This window comes from Balaenoptera musculus, chromosome 14, assembly GCF_009873245.2.
Source record: "Balaenoptera musculus isolate JJ_BM4_2016_0621 chromosome 14, mBalMus1.pri.v3, whole genome shotgun sequence".
Taxonomy (NCBI): Eukaryota; Metazoa; Chordata; class Mammalia; order Artiodactyla; family Balaenopteridae; genus Balaenoptera; species Balaenoptera musculus.
The window spans coordinates 23,395,805-23,417,561 of NC_045798.1; the positions used below are offsets into that span (position 1 = coordinate 23,395,805).

General features: G+C 55.6%; 1 protein-coding gene across 4 annotated transcripts in view; it reads left to right on the plus strand.

Annotated features, from left to right (window-relative positions):
* Window positions 1-21,757, plus strand: part of TTC28 (tetratricopeptide repeat domain 28) — a 651,841-nt gene that overhangs the window by 606,632 nt on the left and 23,452 nt on the right. For all 4 annotated transcript variants that reach the window (XM_036874395.1, XM_036874394.1, XM_036874393.1 and 1 more), the window contains 2 exons: window positions 6,035-6,175; window positions 17,174-17,318. In XM_036874395.1, the coding sequence (XP_036730290.1) occupies window positions 6,035-6,175; window positions 17,174-17,318 (286 nt within the window). The remainder of the gene's footprint in view (window positions 1-6,034; window positions 6,176-17,173; window positions 17,319-21,757) is intronic.

Here is a 21,757-nt window from a genome sequence, read left to right on the forward strand (position 1 = left end):
ATCCACCTCTCTTTTCAGTTCTGTCAGTTTTTACATCATGTATTTTGAAGCTCTGCTGATAGGTGAATACACATTGAGAACCATTTTATGTTCCTGGTGAATTGGCCCTCTTATCATTGTGTAATGTCCCTCTTTATCCCTGGTAATTTTCTTTGCTTTGACATCTACTTTGATATTAACGTAACCACTCCAGCTTTGTTTTGAATACTATTTGCATGATATATCTTTTTGTATCCTTTTACTTTAAACCTTCCTGTATCATATTTGAAGAGAATTTCTTGTAAAAGCATTTAATTAGATTGTGTTTTTAAATTCCATTCTGTCAGTCTCTGTATTTAGACCATTTACTTTTAATGTAATTATTGATATGTGTGGATTTATGTATGTCATATTAATATTTGTTTTTCATTTGAGTCTCTGTTTTTCATTCCTCTGTTTCCCCTTTCCTGCCTTATTTTGGGTTATTTGAACTTTTTTTTTGAAGTCCCTTAATTTATCTCTTGTGTCTTTGACTATGTTTCTTTTTATAGCTTTGTAAATAGTTGTTCTAGAGATTATAATATATATATACTTTTTATAGTCTGCAGTTTACTTACTATTGATACTTTATTAATTCAAGAGAAATATAAAAGTCTTATCACCATATGGGAATCTTTACCAGCACCCCGCCCCATCTTGTATTTGTCTTACATACTACATCTACCTACATTAAAACTCCAGGGACTTCCCTGGTGGCGCAGTGGTTAAGAATCCGCCTGCCAATGCGGGGGACATGGGTTTGATCCCTGGTCTGGGAAGACCCCACATGCCGCGGAGCAGCTAAGCCCGTGCACCACAACTACTGAGCCTGCACTCTAGAGCCCACAAGCCACAACTACTGAAGCCCGCGTACCACAACTACTGAAGCCCATGCGCCTAGAGCCCATGCTCCGCAACAAGAGAAAACACCGCAGTGAAAAGCCCATGCACCGCAATGAAGAGCAGTCCCTGCTAACCACAACTAGAGAAAGCCTGCGCACAGCAACGAAGACCCAACACAGCCAAAAATAAATAAATAAAAAATAAAACTAAATTTATTAAAAAATATATAAATTAAAATAAATAAATAAAACTCCAGCAGACAGTGTTAGGAGAAGAATAGTCTATTATATCTACTCAGACATTTGATATTTCTGTTACTCTCCCTTCTTTGCTGATGTTCCTAGTTCTTTCTGGTGTCATTTCCCTTCTATCTGAATGACTTCCATTAGCAATTATTTTAGAGTAGGTCAACTGACAGGATTTGTCTGTGGCCTGGAACATGAGAACAGAAATGAAAGAATAAGAAAAATGGGAGATTTTCTGTAGTGTCTCTGAGCCAGAAACAGAGGGCTTCTCCTGGAGGTCTCTGTTCACACTGATTCCTGCTTCTACATCTGGGGGTTTCAGAGAGACCTGTCTGATGGATTTCACAGGGACAAAGAATGTGAAGCGCAGTACTGATTTGGTGGCACTTTGAATTCTGGTCTTCTTCACTCATTTGCCTGATATTGTTTACTTTTCACATTCCTCAGATATCCTGTTCTGTGCAGCCCATCAAGAATTTATAGTTGTATTCAGTTGGAAAGGTGGGGTGGAATGTGTTTTTACTCCATTTTACCTAGAACCAGAACGTGGTATAGCAGGATATTTATAACAAATTCTTAATAACATTTATTAAGTGAATAAATGAATGAGATATCAAACAGTTGGTCCCAACCTCTCTCCTCAGCACCAGACTTGGATTTCTAATAGTCTCCAGCCCTTCTGGAAGGAAGACCATCTAAATAATTGAATCAGTATCTGCATACTTGGCATCACCAACTCAGTGTCCTGTCTGCACTTTTAGCATGTCCAAACTGAACCCCTTCCTCTTCCACTGAAGACTAGCTTCTACTTTCAGTTTCTCTATCTGCCATAAATTAACTGCTAGTTGTCTTTTACCCTTTCCCTTCAATGAGTTTCAGGAAGATAAGTTCTCTGTTTGGTAATGTTTCTCCTGTTAGTTCTCACTTTCTCACTCTCAGCCTTGCCACCCTAGTTCACAGGTCTAGACTAATGAGATAGCCAGCCCAACCACAGGACAAGCAGAACCATTGTTTGTGACAATAGAGAGCAAAGAATGAGGAGGAACCAGGAAGGTGGGTTTACAGCCAGCCTTGTCCATTTGTGTAGGGAGACAGGGGGTGGGAGCTCGAGGCAGAGGAGGGAGCCGCTACCCAGACCTCAGAGCCCGAGGGCTTGTGGAAAGCTTGCCTCACCTGGCGTGTTGAGACCCAGGGCACATTAATGTATTAACACAATAGTAACTCCTGAGAATGGGGTTTCTAGTAGGTGTGAGGGACCAACAGTCCCCACTGGGCTCGACCCCGGGCCTTCAGGGCTGCTTCTGAGTAGGTGCTGGTAATAGCCACCTGACTTTCTCCTTCCCGTGTAATCGGCATTCTCCAGTCTGGGCCAGTTGACTGTCTCTCAGACAGCAGCCCTGAGCCCACTACCCCCTGCTTAGAGGCCTGGACTGACAGCTCTCTACTGCCTTCCAAGTTCAAGGCCTTCCGCCACTCTCTCCTTCCTCTCTGCCACTCTTTCCCTCTGCTCCAGCTCACCTGGGTTATTCCCTGGGCCCCAGAGAGTCCCCACACTGTCTTATCTCCACACCTCCTCATACTGTTCCATCCCCCCACTCCCAGCCACCACCCCAGCCTCTACCTGTCATAGTTGTATCCTTCAGATGCCGCTCAGATGCAGCTAATTCCAGGAAAGCTCTTATGCCCTCCCTCTCTTTGCTATAGGCTGATACCCTCCTGCCTCCCTCTTAACCCACCTTAGCCAGTAGTCACTAGTCATACAGGATGGTATGTGCCTTGAAGGCAGGCGTAGTGAGACTCTCTTCTGTTTGGCCTTTGTGGTTCTTGCACGTAGGTCCTGCTCAGTAATCCTTGCTGGATCAAAGTGAATGGCATCAGACTAGCTGATATGCCATCTCTAGAAAGTCTCTCAGAGAAATGAGGGGGCTGTGATTGTGATACGGCGACCGTTGATGGCAAGACACTCGGTATCCCTGCTGTATAGATGAGGCTTGTTTTGTAAATGGGAGAGTCCCTTATCTGTGACATCGCCTGTTTGTTTTTCCCTTCAGTGTTAATACTTTGAAGGGTCAGGAAATAGGAAACAACCCCATTAAGTATGAGATCCTGAGGGCTGACAACACGGGCGAGCGGAGCTGCAAGATAATGGAGGCCGATACCGGTTCCAGCCAATTCTTCTCGCCTTTGCAAAGCACCGAATGACAGGCAGATTTCTCAGCTCCAAGCAGGCCGTCGCGTTCAGATGATAAATGTGTCCCTGGACAGAAGAGCTTGTTGAGTGATATTTACCAGTGTCTCTGTGAAGGGCCCTCAGCTCCCAAGGGAGCATTTTAAGCCTTCAGCTGCTCACCCTGTCGACTGACGCCCGTGGGGTGGCGAGAGGAATAAAACCTCGCTCCTGCTCTCCAACAGGATGGAAGCCATGGTGATTTGTTTAGGTGCTCGGAAGTTTCCTGGTTCCTGTTTCCTGTATTCATCCCCTCCCTCCCCTAGTCAAACCCCAGCAGAAAGAGACTTGGAATGTGTGAGACACTTAGAGCCTTAGAGGGGGAGGGGCGGGGAGGTCAGGTCTGGCTCTACCACTTAGTGTTCCTTGGCCAAGTTCCTCAGCTTCTCCAGACCTCAGTCTCCTCAGAAATAAAGTGGAGATGACGAGAACTGCCTCACAGGCTTGTTAGACAGATAGGATTAAATCTGTGTAAAAATACTTTGCATGTTGTAAAATGCTCTCCAGTATAGGCATTCGTTCAGCAGTTCCTCTTTGCGTACCTGCTGTATGCTGGGCACTGTGCTGGGTTTGAAGGGTCATGTCCAGATTGTGTGGCTGGGAAGAAAGGCAGGCTAATGCCTTTACCAGCCATCGGTGTGGTTCTGGGATGAAGGAGAGCAGCTGGCTCAGAAATCGTACCTCTCTGCCGTCCTTGAAGACCGCCCCAGTCCTGACACTTCTCTGGGGCTCCGGCCCCTGGGATCCTCTCCCAGTGATGGGACGTTTGCATGACCTTCTGCAAGGAGCACTGCTGAGTCGGAATCTGGTGCCTGATGCCAGGTTCTCCAGAGGAACAGATAGGGCACGTGCGCGCACACACACACAGACACATGCATGGAAGTTTATTGTGAGGAATTGGCTCACACCGTAATGAAGGCTGAGAAGTCCCAGATCTGTCATTGGCGAGCTGGACACGCAGGAGAGCCGGTGATGTAAGTTCCAATCTGTCCACATCTGAAGGGGGAGGAGACCCGTGTCCCAGCTCAAAGGCAGGTAGGCAGGCAGGGAGTGCTCTCTTACTCCCCCTTTTTGTTCTATTCAGGCCCTCAGTGGATTGAATGGGGCCCACCCACATGGGGAGAGCAGTTTGCTTTCCTCAGTCTACAGGTTCCAATGTTAATCTCTCAGAAACGCCCTCACAGCCACACCTAGGATAACGTTTCACCAAATGTCTGGGCCCCCCTGGGCCCAGTCAAGTTGACACATAAAATGGACATCTCACCAGGGCTGACGTTCACTTAGAACCTTCAGGTTTACTAAGCAGCTTCACACACTGCGTCTCATTTGGCTCTGTGACGAACCAGTGAGGGGGTCATTCCCCTTCTCTGTCCTGTAATTCTGATGCCACGGGCTCACCAGCCTAGCCATTTGAAGCAGGCCATGCTCACCTTAAACCCAAATCTCAACGCGCCGAGCCTTTTCCCTCTGGGCAGCAGGAAGTCTGTTCCTTTCCAGATCCCACTTCTCCAGCATATGAGTGGCTTACATGGCTGGTCTGTGAGTCTGTCCTCTGCCTCCAGTGCCCTGGCGCTCTCCACTCTTCCCCTCTGCTCCTTAGGCAGCAGGAGGCTTTAATCAAAGTTGCCATGTGGGTTGGGTGTCATCTGTGGGCCAGACATCACTCAGCATTTCCCCAAAGTCTGGATGTAATCAGGATGCTGAAGGAAGACGGGGCTCCACATAGAGGTCTGCCCTCGCTGAGCCTCAGCCTCGGTGGACTTGGACCCGGTGAGGACCGGGGGAGGCCAGCGCCCCCTCGGACACCTTCGTGACCATGTCATCACGTCTGTCTTGGCCTCACAGGGCCATAGGACACAGCTTTTACATTTAATATGCCCTTTGTTATTTTAATCATACTGATGAATCAGGGCACTCCTGGGTACTTCTATTTATTTAAAATCCATTGTGAGATGTTCTTTTACAGTCTGTCACAGAGGAAATATGAATTTATTAATTCAAAAATTATAACACCCTCATGCTGAGCTTGGAAATGGGCTCCAGTCAGCAACGTTTCTCAAGCCTACATTTCAAAGTCCCCCTCTGCCTGGCATTGCAACCACTCGTGTGCATGTTTGTCTCCTCGTCTGGAAAAATGCCTTTGGGGGCTGCGTGTGCCCCCACCTGGCATGGTGCCTGGCACAGGTAGGTGCTTAATTACTGGTTCTGGGCTGGAATGGACTGGGGCTCCTGCCACACAGCACACTCACCCAAGCTCTGCGCTGGCGGAGCAGCCGGCTGGCAGTCAGGACACAGCAAATGGTGCCATTCGTTCAGCAAATGGTGGTTGAGCACGCGGTCTGTGTCGGGCACACACTGGATGCAGGGAGTGCAGCCTGGGTGCCGGCCCAGCCCTTTCCTGCAGCGGGTTCACAGGGGATGCAGCCAGCGGGCAGGGTGCAGGCTGCGGGGAGCAGGAGGGGGACACGGGACATGGGGAGCAGGAGGGGGACACGGGACACGGGGAGCAGGAGGGGGACACGGGACATGGGGAGCAGGAGGGGGACACGGGACACGGGGAGCAGGAGGGGGACACGGGACACGGGGAGCAGGAGGAGACTCAGGAGGTGCTGCGCTGGGCCGTGCTGGGTGCTGGACTGACGGGGCCTCGGAGCAGGCTTGCAGCAGCGCTCAGCGCCCTTTCTCTGCCGTTTCCCCACAGGGCCTGTGCCAGCAGTGAGACAGAGAGTGAAGCCGGAGACATCATGGACCAGCAGTTTGAGGAGATGAACAACAGGCTCAACTCGGTCACCGACCCCACTGGCTTTCTTCGGATGGTTCGCCGCAACAACCTCTTTAACAGGTATGTGTGGTCCTGCCTCCTGGGCTGGTGCCAGGCAGGGCGCCCAGCAGCGTGGATAGCGTGCTTTCGGGGGATGCTCCTTCTGGCTGCTTGGGCTTCTGGCTGGGATGTGAGTCTGCAGGAGCGAGCGTGGTACTCCCGGGCCCCCGCTCCCCGGGGCCTGGGCGTCACAGCAGCCCCTCCGGGTGAGGGGAGGAAGCGGTAGCAGGCTTGATGTGACAGTCCGCCTTGGCTGGGACGGGAGGCCCAGGGGACGGTCGGCCGCTTCTTCCCGTGACCTTGGAGCTGATTTCCCAGACACCAGGCAGAAGCCACACAGAGTGACTTCACATACTTCTTCGCCAGCTTTTGCCAGTAACTCACGGCCAGGCCCCTGTGTTGACCTTCCTGGCCTGAGACTGAGGGAGGCCCGAAAGAGTGGATGCCAGCATTGCTGGAGGGAGAGCCCGTCCAGACCCAGGCCCCATCTCCCCGTTACTTGACCAGCTAGACCTCAGCGGCGTCGAGATGGGTCAGGGTTGAAATTGCCAACCAGCACACCCCTGCACCTTTTCACCGGGGGTGACAGCCGAGCTGCGTCCAAATAAACAGGGGCAGGCAGTTGGGGTTGAGGGGCACCTGTCCCGCTGTCATTTGGTTGCCTGGCAACAACCTGGGAGTCACATTTGGAGAGACCTTTCCAGAAGGACATCCCAGACTCTCTGAGGTCCCTGCCTTTGAAGGGCAGCAGGTTGAGCCAGGCACACAGGAGGGAGTGACTGTGCTCTGGGTGGAGGCAGCCTCTGCCGGGCTGCCCTGTGTGGGGGGCATTGTGTGCCCCGTCTGCTCCTACTCCAGGCCCTGGTTTCCTCTCATTATTGTGCTGTCACGGTGACAAACGTGTGTTTACTTTCCCAGGGGCGAGCCGAGTGGGACGGGAGCCAGGAGCTGGGGCTGTAGGAAGTGGCAACTTGGCTGAAAGGACGCCAGGACCTCAGTCTGGTTCACCCCCAGCTTCCTCTTCAGCCCTGCCCCCTTTGCAGGTGTCCCTCATGGCTTTAATTTTGTGGAGGGACAGGGCCAGGCGCGAGGAGGCGGGTCGGGCCCGGCTCCGCCCTCTGCTGCTGCTTCTCGGCCTCTGAGGCAGGTGATTCTCGACTCTGCCTGGTGCTGTGATCCATGGTTGTGAACTAGGGCGCGAAGAGCTTGGGGCTCAGGTCTGGCCTTGCCGCGTGCCAGCTGTGGGACCCTAGGCAGGCGACTTCACCACTGTCAGCCTGTTTCCTCGTTGCTGAAGTGGGAACAAGCTTCCTACTTTTCAGGGTTCCCTTAACATGAGAATTGAGGAGCTAATGTATGAACAACACATGACAGGCTTCCTAATGCACGTGTACTCGTGGTGACTTTCTACTGTTTTAGGTGTGAAGGACAGTGCTAAACTTGGATTCTTATGATAATGTGGGCGGACAAACTTTAGAAGGGGTGAAATTTGTATGTACCTGTGGAACAGGTGTTCACCACCTTGGGTTGCAGCCTCACCCGCCCTTTTTCTTCCTGTCCCACCTCATGTCCTTTGCTCGCCAGCGGCAGGCCGTCAGGCGTCCATGGCCAGCCTGATCCCAGGCATGCCTGTGGCCAGGAGCCCCGCCTCCAGGGCCTCCGGTGCTAAGGCAAGAAAGGGGTCAGACCAGATGTACCTGGGATCCTAGCTTATCACCCCTGGATGGTAGGTGGTGTGAATTTTGGATCATGGAGTTGCTTGCTTTGGGAAAATGTTTGTTGTCTTTCTGAGCAGCTCTGAGGTAGGTCCAGTGAGCACAGTGCCATGGGTTAGTTCATTGGTTCGTTTAAACAATGCGGTCTGTGCCCAGGGCCAGGCTGAGGACTGGGCCAGCCCTGAGGCTGGGAGGGGGCAGCAAGGCCTGCAGCACGGGAGCCTGGGCCTCGCTGCCTGGCTGCTCTGTGCCCAGCTCCCTCATCAGGGCCTGACCTGCTCGAAGCCTCAGGCCTGCCCTCAGGAAAACAAAGGGTTAGAAGTGGTCTCTGCACACCTTTCCAATCCTGACCTTCTAGAGACTTCTGAGGGCAGATCGGATGAGGGGAAACAGGCTGCATTCTTTCAGCTTCAGTGCAGGGAGCCAAAGGCCTAAGACAGTTGCCATGCTGTGTGCTCTCTGCTGTTTCCCGACAAGCCCAGGAAGAGGGGTCTCTGGCCTCCATCCTTCCAAGTGACCCACAGAGGCCAAGGTATCCTTGTTGGTTAAGATGGTGTGGGCCCTTGCAAACTTCCAGCCTATCCTCGAGTCTCGCAGCTGAGGGGCACGCACGGGCTGGGAGGGTGGAGACCTGCCCCCACAGCAGGTGCAAAGCTGGGTTTCAGGTCCCACCTCCCAGCTGCCCTGCCGGCCTGTGTGCTGCCCTGCCCTGCGTGGGGTCCCAGGCAGGCCTTTCTTGCTGCCCCTTCGTGACCGGGAGGTGGGCTGGTTTGTCACTGGCTGGGACGGCAGAGCGCTTGTCCCTGGAGCCCACAGAGGTGAAGTGGAAGCAGCCGTGTGTGTAGCAGCACCAGCTCCCCTCTGCAGGGCCCTCCCGCCCCGTGATTCATGGGCTGCTTGGCTCTTTTGTTCCAGGCAGTTTGCTGGACTGGTTTGGCAATGAGGCTGCTGCAGCAGAGGCAAGTCAAGTGAGACTTGGCCTTAGAATTCTCTCTCTCCCCCTCTTTCTCTCTCTCTCTCTCTCCCCACTGCACAGCTAGCTTGGTCTTTGTTCTTGAGGTCTCCACAACCACTATTTTTCTTCTTGCCTGTGCACTTTGGCAGAAAACACAGTTGCATGTCGAGCCCAGGGCAGGCACTGCTAGTGAGGAAATGAGCAGTCTTCTCTCGTTTAGCACCTGACCCTGGGGGCCCCCACTGGGCAAAGCAGCAGCCCCCAGAGAGGGCTCTACCCCTCATCCTGCAGAAGGCTTGGGAAGTTATGCTGAGGGCTGAAAGGCCAGTGCGTGTATATGGGTGTGTGTGTGTGTGTATGTGTGTCTGAACCTAGGGGCAGTCAGCAGATCGCATTTGCTGCAGAAAAGAGGAAGAGGAACAGGACAGGCTTTCAGCTGCACCCGGATTCTGGGTCCTAGGGCTGTGCCTTGGCATTGCAGGTGCGCCCAGCCAGAATCCATTAGGACCGGAATCCCAGAGAAATGTTCTGACTTCTGTTGCCACCACTGGTGCAACATGCCTGCTAGGTCTTTACTTTTTCACTTTATGGCAGTATGTGTGATATGGTGCAGAAAGGGGCTTTCCTGTTGCCCAGACATCAGTGGCTAGAGCCAAAGCAGAGGGCAACGAAGTGTCAGGGCTCCCCATTCTAGAGAGGGGGCCAGAGCCCTCCCTCAGCTTTGCAGCCTCCAGCTAGCACCCTGGCCACACACACCCCCAAAAGAAGACCGGGTGGGCGGATCGGCAAGTGAGCCTCCTTGGCCTGGTCGGGGTCCTCCAAGAGAGTCAGTGACCAAGACTGGGGGTCCTGCAGGAAGAGAAGGAGGCACCACCATCCTGTGGGACCAGCCTCCCGTGACTGGGCAGGAGAGAAGAGACCAAAGAGAGGGGCCGCCCTGGTGTGGTCTGGGTGCCCACGCCTAGTGTGGCACAGAGGCGTGCCTTCCCAATGGGCAGGTCACATGGGCTCAGCGACAGAGCTAGCATTAGGATCTGTGTCTGGCCATCTCCCAAGACAGTGCTCTAGCTCCCAGATCCCCACCCATCTAATGCTCCTGCCAGATGATCACTCAGCCTTTGCTTGAACTCCTCCAGTGAGAGGGAGCTCACCACCACCTGAGGCGGTGCATTCTGTCTTTGGACAACACTGACTAATACAGCTCTGGGGTTCTTTATAAACGAGTGAGTGAGACTTCACAGGTTTGTGGGGGGGACAGGCTTGGACCCACAAATCACCCATGGGTGCAAGGCCCTTTGGAAAGGGGGTTTCTGTGTTAGCATCAGCTGGGCAGGCCACCACACACGGGGTCCTCTTCTCTCCATCCCTGAGCACATAATAAGCCCGTCCCCCCATGACTGCCCAGCTTGGGCCCTGAATGGGGTCAGCAGGCAAAGCCTGTGCAAGGCTGGCCTGGGCATCAGGTTTTTCCAAGGCGACCATCCCCAGGCTTGGCCATGGAGCCTCATGCACATTGCAGCAAAGAGCAGAGTGGGCAGCGGCTGTGGTTTCTGCAGGAGGGCAGTCCCAGGCCCCTTGGTGGTACGTGTGTCACAGCCCTTGACCACCATTCCCAGGAGAGCCCAAGAGCAAGAGAAGAGAAGCCTCGTGCAGCCCAGATTCATCCCTGGGCTTGAGAGGAGTTGGCGTCGCTGGAAGAGCAGGGGTCTCTGCCTGAGCCCACCTCCCGAGGAGGGACCAGACCAGTGAGCCAGGTGCTTGGTGATTAGGTAGGTGAGCAGGCAGAAAGCACCGACAGCTTATTGAATAAGTACTTAAAATGCAGCACTTGACAGCCTTCATCTCCCCGAGGAGACAGCCCTTCACGTGAGGATGTTCATGGCGGAGAGTCACTGAATGCTATCAGAGTCCTTTTTTTTTAATTGAATTGAGGCATCTCTGGCTGCTTGAATATAATGGATTTGCCAACTTATCTTTCCACTGGTACCTTAAAACCCAGGTACTTGTTCAAATCTCAGGCCAGCCAGCCCCTGTTCCCTCAGAAGATGCAGTTCAGAGCCCCGGAGGGGATTTTGGAGCATCCAGGTCAGGGCTGGGGGTGGGGAGGAGGGAACCCAAGTGGTTTCACAGGCAGCAGGTGCCCATGGAACAGGAGCTCGGCTCTGTCTGCCAGGGCCGCTCCCAGCTCCTCGGCTGTGAGGCAGGAGGCCCCCCTGAGAAAGGTGGGGGGATCTGGAGGAGTGGAGGCAGGACCCCCCCAGGCCCAGGACCCTGCTGCTGTGAGCACAGACAGGAAGCCTCCTGAACTGGCCACTGGAAAGTGAAAACATGTGATAAAGACCTCAGAGAAGGTGAGGAGCCAGGCGCCTGAGCAAAGCGGCCGCCCCTAGAACGAGCTCAGCACTGTGGCAGGAGGCCTCCTCCTTCTCCTGGCCCCGGACAGCCTGACCTGGGTGCGCCCTGTGCACACACGGCCTGGAGTACAGTGCTCAGTGCAGCGTCTGCCATCCTGGGTGACGGGGCACTCCAGACGAGGGTTCAGGGCCTGAGGCTGTGGCAGCGCTGGGCCTTGGGCTCCCCAGCCTCCTGTTGCCTGACTGCATTGCCAACAGGGCCCTGCCCATGACCTGGGCCTTAGGTGAGATGCTTAACCTAGAGTCTCTGTTTACTCAGCTGTGACAGTGGAGGTGCGGGGGGTGCGGGTGAGACCTGCCTGGTGGGAGGATTCCAGTGATGGCCACGGGTCAGCCCGGCCTGGCCCACCCCAGGAGAGGCCCCCTGTCCCATGGTTCTCTCCTGTCCTCTCCCTCCAGTTGCCCTAAAGATGCCAGACGTGCCCTGGGTGAGTGCTCCTGGCTCAGCTCACTCTGCAGCCCTGTCAGATGGGAAGGACCCGAGTGCCTGGCGGGGAATTGAGCACAGAGGGGAGGACACGGGAAAGGTGGGAAAGGAGAAGACCCTCCAAGGCGCAGGGGGGAAGCCTGCGAGGCAGGCATCCCTGCTTCTCAGCACCTGGAAGAGCAAAGCTGGCTCCTCGGTCAGCTCGCCTGTCATGCTTTCATGCAACGCCCCTTTCCTCGCTGCTCCCCTGTGTTCTGCCCGGTCCCTGCCCCTCCTCAGACAAGGGAGGCCTGTTCCAGTCCCGCCTCTGGGTGGAAGTGCGTGCGGAGCCCTGGGAAGTCCTTGCGAATCTCTGGGATGCACCAAGCTTAGGTTTGGGCTCCTCCCTCTGCGCCGAGAGACAGGCGGGACGGGTGGGATCTCTGGGCCAGGCTGGCTGCCACCATCCCTGGGGTCTTCAGCCTGGGTGGGGCCCCTCCCTTAGTCTCACCTGAGGGGGGCTGAGCCCCTGCTCCCCCATTTCCACTGCTCACCTCGCTCTCCTTCTTTGACTGTGAAAGCTGAGAAACCAGTGTGTGTGTTGGGGTGGGGGGTGGGGGGTGGGGGGTGGGTCCCCCCCGGGTGGGTCCCCCCCCCACAGTAACTCTGCACGTGACCTCACTCCCCTCCTCAGCAGAGCCCTGACGGGAAGCCAGGGCAACCAGCTTGTGCTGAGTGTGGCAGTTCGGGCCGAGCCTTCCAAGCGCACATCCCCCAGGTGTCCCACGGCCTCCCCGGATGCCTGGTAGGCGCACGCCCGCCCCAGACGGGGCCGTGGCGTGGGGTGCGTCAGTGTGTGAGCCCAAGCGAGTCCCAGCGCACAGGCTCTTCTGCAGGCCCAGGCAGTTATAAATCCCCCTGCCTGGGGAATAGATCTCTTCATTCCTGCAGGGAGATTCATGAGCCGCAAGTGCTACCCAGACCGCCTGGCTTTTGTCATCATTCCGGAGACATAAACTACCCCGATGCCTCTGCCCTGCCCGGGAGCGCTCCACATATCACCTCGTAGCTCTGCATCCTGCTGGTGCAGAGACCAGGCGGCTCCCCCCTTGCCTGCCTGCCTGCTGTCCCCCTGGATGCGTGCTCAGTCCCTCCGTTTCCCATTACCACACAGATGGCTGAGCCGCAGAGAAAACGAATATTTCTCCAGAAGTAGATTAATAAACATCATCTGAGGAATGAGCTGGTAAAGACCACGATGTGGTGTGAGAAAATCCTCTCTGCTGAGAGCTGGACTGTCAATTAGCCCGATGGGGTCCCTGGCAATAAATGGAGGCCTCAAGGAAAGCGAGCCAGCGCCCCCTGCTGGAGCCGCGTGGTGGAGCAGCTGGGAGTCCCGGGAGCCCGGCCCTCCTTCCTGCTCCCACGAAATCTGGGAGAGGCTGCCCGCTGTCAACGTCACCTTTGTGGACCCAGCAGCGGGGAGGGCAGCGATCGGAGGCAAGTGCAGGTTGCTCAGTGTGTCCTGAAGGCTGGGAGGACACAATAAAACCCCTCCCTCCCTGGCAGTTGGGAGGCCTGACCCTGCCCTGGCCGGCAGCCTCGTCCAGGCTCTTGGCCTCTCTGATCTGTAGAAGAGGAACCTCCCCACCTCCTAGGGTCCTGAGAGCGAGATGTGGGTGTGGCAGGCTTGGCAGGAGCCTGAATAGGGGCCCAGCCCCTCCTGCGGCTCACCCTCTTGCCACGGGGAAATGTTTCCACCCTGTCAAAGCACCATCCTCTCATCTGCCTCCAGATTGCCCAGGCAGAGAGAAGTCAGCCAGGCTGAAAGGGCCCGCAGAAATCAGAGCAGTGCCATCACCGAGGCCCCACCCCATGGCCGTGCTTCCGCAGTGTGATGGATGCACTGGGCCGTGGCGACAATGCCAGGAAGGAGGACAGCAGGGAGCGGACCATCCCACACATCCGCTCACACCTGTCAACCACTCCGGCCCGGGGCTCAGAGCCCAGGGGACCGCGGCCGCTTGGCTGTGACTCTGAATCCCGACCACAGGGACGTGCATTGGCGACGCCGACTTTCCAGACAGATTGCAGCGCCGGAGGGCTGTGCTCACGCCCTGCCACCGACACGGGCAAGCTCAGGGAGGGCTCTAGGGCTGTGGCCAGCAGAGCGGTTAAAAGAGCCACCGCAGTTTTGATGGCTTCCTAGAGTGAGTAGATTTTTAATTTTTTAAAACTAGAAGAGAACTGCAAGGCATTTAGTCTACCCCTTTCGTCTTACAATCAAGGAAAAGTGGGGAGCAGAGAAGTGACATGCCTTGGCAGAGTCACACGGCGGCAGCTCTGTTGTCCGGGAACGTCCCCCCAGCCCAGGGAAGGAGCGTGACCGCTCGGCTCCTCCGAAATATGGCGCATCTTTGTGCAGATCTCCGGGCAGGCGCACCCCTGTGAGAGCCGCTGTAGGTCACTGTGAATGTTGTAGCAAAAACAGAAGCAACACACACAGGGAGCTTGTTGATTGCAGTCTGTCCAAGGCAGCTCTGTGGAGGTGAGGAAACCACTGCTCGCTACTGTGACCCTGGTGGGTCCTAGCCTGAGACCCGGGCCCCGCCCCCAGTCCCCGGAAGCGTACAGATGCCCAGAGAGAGTGTCCCTGGAAACCTCCGCCAAGCAACACGTGCCGCGACCGGCCGTGTGTTTACCAGCCCTGACCAAGGACATCGACTGGCTTCCCACCTGAACTGGCCGGGAGTGAGGGCGCTGAGTCCCAGCCTGGTCCCAGCCCTGGAGACCAGCAGGAGGCCTTCAGGGAAGGGTGAAGACCGCAGAGCCTTCCTCTGATGAGCCCTGCAAGGAATCGGCCTGGGGGAGGAGCTTCCTGTTCAGGCAGGCCTGGTGCTGAAGGGGGTGGGCCGGCCTCGGCAGCGCGAGCCCAGAGGCCAGCCGCCCTGCCGCCTCACCTCTCCAGCCCGCAGCCCCACCCTCCATACATTTGCCCCCAACACTCTGCCCCAAGCACCCCAGTGCTCCATTCCCAACACTGGTGCCTCCCTCTGCGCTGTCCCTGGGCTTGGAATGGCCTTCCCCCTCCTTGTCCACAGGCAGTCTAACTCCAGATCGCCCCCTGTGCCCACAGCAAATGGTCCTCTCCCAGAAAGCCCTCCCTCGGCTCTGCCTGACCAGCAGCTAGTCAGGGTCTTATGCCCCGGACCCCTGCTGGCGCTCTTCCCTTCTCTACATACAGCCTAGTGCCGGGACCCATGGGTCAGCCCCTATGTGGACCCACGTGCCTGGCACATCGCGGGGTAGTGATGCGTGTGGAGTGGGTTAGCATTGTTGGGCCCCTTTAGATGCCTCTGGCACTTCATGGGTTCAATAGAAAGGCAACCCAGCCCACTTCCACCCTCCTGCCCAGGGCTTCTCACTCATTGTCCCATCAGCTGAGACTCCCAACACCTTTCAGGTTCTGGATGCTTTGCAGTCATCCTCCCCTATCTGACACTCTCTGCAGCATTTTCCCTTTTTGCAGATGCAAAAAGTGAGGCCCAGAGGGCGAGAGACTTGCCCCAGGCTGGGACCCGTGCCCACAGGTCTGTCCATCGCACAGCTCCCCACCCCCTCCTGCCTTCCCTGTGCAGCTTGGTCATGCTGGTCTCCTTGTACCAGGGGAGCTCGGGATGTGGAACTGGGTCTCTTTCTCCAGTAGGAGCTATTTAGTTTAGGGCCTTGGGGTTTGTGGAGCGCCCCATCGGTCACTGTTAGGACTTGTGGCCACACCGTTGTCTGGGAACGTGGCACTCCCTGGATGTCTGTGGCCAGATTAATCAGACTCAGGTGCCTCAAGTGGGGTAACAAGCCCACAGTCCAGGAGACACATGTCTAAAGAGTGAAGTGAGGGGTGTGTGGGGCAGGGTGCTGCAGTCCTGCCACCCCCCCCCCATGCTGTTCTGCTGGCATCCCGGGCTCCCCAGGCTGCGAGTGCACACAGGCCGTGTGTAAGAGCACACGGTGCCGTGACAGACACTGCGCGTCACTCCAGCACATCTCTGGAGGGCAGTTTGGTGCTCGCCCCTTCAGGGGAGCAATGCTCTTTGCCGTGTATTCCAGGGAATTAAGTGAGCCTCTGAGTGTCACTGCAGGGTTATCTGTGCTTCACTGGCTCTGACGGCAAAGACATGCCACAGCCCCAGTCGCTTGTAATTACATGCCTTCTGAGTGAGGGTGATGTAGGAGCGGCCGTGAGCGGGCTCGCAGGCCCTCCGAGCCCTCTCCTCTTTCTTCTCTTGCAGGAGCAGGGTAGGGGCTGAGGGTGCTCACAGCCTGGCTTGGCATGACCCTAGGATTTAGAAGTGGGACACTGCTGAGAACACCACAAAGGGTGGGGGAAGGCCAGGGACAGAAGCCATGCCTCAAAAACGCGAACGCATCTTTCAGATCATTTCTCTAGATGGTCATGGATCCTGGCCTGGCCCAGGAGGGAAAGCCGTGTTCTGCTTTTCCTTAGGTAATAACCACAGAGCTGCCACTGCCAGCCGCCCAGAGTACTTACTTGGCCACGTGTCTGGTGTGAGACCTCGTCTCTGCCTTAAGGTCCTTGAGTGCATAGCAGAAACTCCAGAACTGAGCACGGTGTCTGGATCAAGGCTGAGAGCCCACTGACTGTCCAGTAGTCATGTGGGGGCCGCCACCAGAGGCTGTGCTGGGGCCACGCTAGCCACGCCGAGGGGCGGGTTCAGAAAGACTCGTGGGGCAGCCTGGTCCTTGCAGTGGAGATGGGTTTGTTTCCCTACCTGCCGTCTCTTCTGCTCACCTGTGCCGTTTGTCCTCTGTTGGTCCCCAGGGCCTGCGTCAGTGCCTGGCAGGTAGCCAGTGCTCAGGAAACATTTTCTCAATGCATCAGTGACTCAATGAATGTTGTCGGCCTGTGTTGGGAGTGTGAAACTTGGGGTCCTTGGGGTTGAAAATACCACCTGTACTAATAAAATTTTGCCTGGAAACTTTGGAACATAAATTAAAAAGGAAAACAATACCTGCAGCTGCGCCTGAGCTGACCACTCCCCCATGAGGGGCGTCGGGCTGTGCTGGGGCTCCGGTGGGGGCCGGAGGCTGACCTGAGCCCAGGTTGGGGCCAACAGGATCCTCGTTGGCCCCAACAAGGCCAGCGCCCTGGACATTAGTTGGTCTTGGGGCACTGTCTTCCGAGCAGTTTGGTGGCTGCCCCGATTCTCATGGTCCTCATGTCTGCCTGCCCAGTCGCTCCACACAAGGATGTAATTAAATCCTTTGAAGAGCACTTCAGGACATTTGATTATGCAGAAGAACTCCACAGCCGTGTAAGCTGTTGTGCGCAGCTGGGCCGCCCTGTGGTGTCTGTCAGTGCTCACTGTGCTGTGAACAGTACCTGAGGGGGAGGGGGCGAGGCCACAGGGAGGGAGGCCGGCGCGTCCTGCTGGGTGGCCTCCCCGCTGCCTCCTCCAGGAACAGGAACGGAGCCTGTGCCCGACGTCACCCCCGTCCTTCTCTCCCCAGGAGCTGCCAGAGCACGACCAGCCTGGTCGGCAACACCACGTCACCCGTCAAGGACGGGACCTCCTCTCTTCCCAGGAGGCAGAGCTCGTTCGCCAGGCCGCCGCTCCGCGCTCTGTACGACCTGCTCGTGGCACCCATGGAAGGGGTAAGTGCCCGGCCCACGGCTCCTTGGCGTCAGGATGCATCACTTCCCGCTCAGCACCCCTGCACCCCCCAGACAAAAAACAGGCTCCTGAGACAGAAGAGGTTTTCCAGACATGGGGCTTCTGCGACCAACTTCTCAGTCAGCGTCCGGAAGCCCAAGTGGGCATGTGTGCTGGGTTGGCTGCTGGTTAGTGGATAGGCCCTGAGCTCCAAGTGGGCAGATCCGGGTTCAGGTCCCAGCCCGGCTCCTTACTGGCCGGCTGGTCAGTTTGGCCTCCGTGACCTCAGGTGCAGATGAGACGCTGCTCCTTCCCACCTTGCTCGTCAGACTTGGGGAGGCCTGGGGGTGCAGGGCTGCACGCATCTCCCCCATCTCCTCAGCAGTCAGCGCTGCCCCACCCACTGCTCATCTGAGGGTCTCGCCTGAGCAGCTTCAAGCCCAGGGCTGCTTCCTGGTGAGAACAGACCCTTGGCCTCTGCCCTTGTCAGGACTCACTCCACCACAGGGTACAGCGGCAGAGACGCCCTTGCACTTGTGATTTCTCGAGAAGGTTGAGCGCGGCTACTGACAGGTTTCTGTGGCCCTAGTCTCTGCACATCACTTTTCAATCCAGATGTGGCTATGTAACTGGTGGGAGGGTGTGAGGGGAGGGCTGCCAAAGGGCTCAGGGATCTTGTGAATCTGAATGGTGAGCCCATCAGATGCTTTTGTACGCGACTGTGTATTAGTCAGCTCTGGCTGCTGTAACAAAATGCTGCCGACTGGGGCTTAAACAACCGACATTTATTTCTCACAGTTCTGGAGGCTGGAAGTCCCAGATTCTTGGCGGGAGACCTCTTCCTGGCTTGAAAACAGCTACTTTCGCACGTGTCCTCACGTGATGGAGAGAAAGACAGAGACAGAGAGACAGGGAGAGCAGCACACTCAGGTTTCTTCTTCTTCTAAGGACACTAATCCCATCATGGAGGTCCTGCCCTCATGACCTCATCTAAACTGAATTATCTCCCCAAGGTCCCACCTCCAAATACCATCACACTGGGGGCCTAGGGCATGAACATATAAATTTGGGGGGGGACACAAACATCCAGTTCATTACAGGCCCCTAGGAAAGTCCAGGTACCTGCAGCAAGTGGAGGCTGTGCTCCTGGAGGGCCCAGCTCTCAGCTGGGGAGGGTGGGGATTGACGGGGCCTCAGGGAGCCAGCCTGTGTGTCCCTCCTAGCAGCTCCCCACAGCCAGGTGGGAGAGTCGTCTCACAGGTGTTGGAGTGGCCCATCAGCAGCTCTCTTCCACTTTTGCCAACTGACAGAGGTGAGGTGCATCCTCAAGGTGTCCTCACCTTGACAGTGATCCCTTCACCCTCAGGAAATGCCAGTGCATCTCCTGGCCTGGCCTTCCCAGGATGTGTGTCAACTTGCCTGATATTTTTCAGGAGGCTGCACTGCCTGGTGGTGCCCTCTGGACTTCCCTTACTCAGGGACACGGGGGTGGAGGGAAGCACAGAGCCTCTAGGAGCTGGAAGGCTGGACTCGTGTCTAGCACTGCCTTTTCCTGGCTAGGTGACCTTGGCCAAGCTGGTACCCCTCCTTGAGTACCTGTGTCCTCATTAGAAATTGAGGACGATGTCACCGAGCAGAGCCATCTCTGTGTCCCTAGCAGCTGGCATGGGGCCTGGTGCATGTTGGCACTCAGTAAAGTTTATAGATGGTACGTGGTCCAAAGCTGCATTTGGTATTTAGGTCTAGTCTGGATACAAAGCAGAAGACCCAAGGCAGAAGTCAGCTAATGGGTTTTCTGTGGCCGTTCTTTTGTGGCAGCTGGGAGCTTTCCAAGAGGTTATCGAGCAGAAGGAAGGGGCTGGGCCTGCCCTGGAGCAGCTTTGAGTCTGTGAGCCCCTGACCCTGTCAACCAGCCCGGTGCTGGTTCTGGCTTACTTCTGGGTAGGTCCCAAGTCCAGTGACGTGCCTGCAGGGGACTCACACCTGAGCGTTGTTTGTTTCGCTGGTTGACCCCTCCCCTTTTGGCCAGAGAAGGGGCTCTTCCCTTGTATCAAAGACAGAAATCCTCGGGGTGGAGAGCAGCGGGAAGAGGCTGGGGGCGGAGAGAGGCAACCCCTCCCTCCATCCATTGCAGCGTTTCCACCCGGGGGGAGAGGCTGCTACAGCCACGAGTCATCCTTGAAGGGGTCCCGTGAGTTTATAAACTCTGCCCTGTGTTTTTTAGACAGTTTTTCTCTCTGAGGACTTTCCCCTATGACTTAAAGAATATAAACATGCCAGTGGGATTAGTGGTTGCTTGTGTCTGGACATCTGTGCTCCTCCAGGGGTGCCGGGAAGGGGAAGATTTATGGACTCGAGCCCCAAACGAGTTAGAACAGTGATCGCAGTCATGTCTTTATACAGTTGACTAAGGAAGGAAACCCCGCCCCCCCGATGTGCGTGCCGGCGTCCTGAGGCTGCGGCAGCCCCTCTGTGCTCGGGAACGGCACGTGTGAACAGGTGTGACCCTCAGGGGTGCGTCTCGTCTTGAAGTGAGGCATTTAGTTTGAGAGCATTTAGTTCCTGATATTTAGTCCTTTTGTGACTGAGGAGTTTGAACACAGTGAAGGAGTTAGGCTGCCTCAAAAGAGATGTGGAGTAAAACCTTTCAGAGGTCGTTAAAGTAAATGATCAGGGCAAGAGCTTTTCCTTGGCTGACTAATGGGACTCACTGCGGTTCAGTAAAACCACTTCACCGAAGAGCTGGGATCTAATCAGGAGTTCCTTCCCTCCGCATTTCATCCCCTCATTCACGTGTTTCTTGACACGTGCCAGGCACAGCCGGGCGCACACCAGGCACAGAGGAGACTGGGGGCGGGGGCGGTTTGCCGGGTATGGCGCTCATGGACCATGCTCCCGCTCAGCGCACTGCCCGGTGGAGGAGGTGGACGACTGCTGGTTCCCGCCCTGCTCCGGAGGCCACTAGAGGGCGACACGGCACCGTCCGCCGCTCCCGCCGCTGTCAGCTGCCAGACAGAGCCAGGCCTTCTCCACATTTTCAATGAAAATACAAATCAAAACCAAAAGTCCAAGGTTATGAATTACTGACACTTCAAGACTAAAACGATTAGCCTCTTCACATGGGACGTATAATTATTTGAACAACTGCCTTTGTTTAGCCGCAGTCCTGTTGCTAAGGGACTAGGTCAGACGGTATGAAAAGTGGAACAGAATAATATTTTACCGCAGGCTTGCACCAGGACTTGATTTAATTTAGCTGAAGGGAAACACTGCTGTGGCTCTTTCCTGGAAGCACGCTGTCCTTTGCTGTCAGGACGGGTGAGCATGTCCAGTTATCACTGAGGAGGCCCCGTTCCATCTGCACATGAGCCATCATCAAACATTAAGTCAAATCCTGTCTCAGACCCAAAGGAGAAAATGTCACCAAAGAAAAGTGGCACGTGCTAGTGTGAGAGGGACCGGGACCCGGTTCGGGTCCGTGGCATTCGTTCTTCATCACCGTTGAGTGAAGGGTAGTCACTCGTGTCCGAGCCTAGACTCGCCACAGGGACACGCAGATTCACGCGCCCCCAGGGCTGCTCCACGTGAAGCGCAGACCCCGAATTACCCCTCAGTTTGCAGACGGGGCTTCGTCCAGAGCCAGAAGCTGCTAGCATTAAGGACCCAGATGTAGAGTCTAAAATTCCCTAGGGTTTGCTCAAATCACTCTTTAAATGTGATTTAACAAGTCCCTGGGCTCGTTCTAGTTATAGTCTCTCTCATCCTTATCGTTATTTCCGTTTATTTAAATTCCCTGTTTCCTAAGTTTACAGTCGTCAAAGCCAAGATGATAAGACAGGTAGGAGGAGTGAACGACTCTGGTCAGAAGGAGCAGTCCCCCTCGTCCACCTCTGCTCTTGACTAAAGAAGCCTCCAGGCTAAGCGGAGTTATCTGGTTCAGGACCCCAGAAACTGACTTAAAACTTGCCGTTCACATCGGTTAGGTTGGTAAACTGCCCTCCTAGACACCAGAGCTCCAGGATGGCCCGGGACCTCTCCTCTGAGAAACTCGAGGTAAAGGTCTGGCTCTGGGGCTTGGCCAGGAGAAGAGCTTGGCTTTGGCAGGGTCGTGACTGTGATGTCTGCTCTGGGGGAAAGGGACTCTTGTAAAGCGATGTGATAACCTAGCTTATCCTTTACCCAGGAGATGAGACTGACTGGTCAGGTGCCTGGTTTGTAAATAGACTGGAGGCTTTGGAGGTCGTCTTCGAGGGCTTGTCACACAACAGTCCGACCTTGACTCCGGAGTGTGGAGGGGGGACAAGGCCCGCGAGATGGGCACCGCCAGGCTGTCTGATTTCTGATTGGGACTCTGTGGTAACATTCACATGAGGACAGACGTCACCCAAGGACCGCAAGTGTCACCACAGCTGATTAGGAGAAGGAAAAACGGAGGCAACGA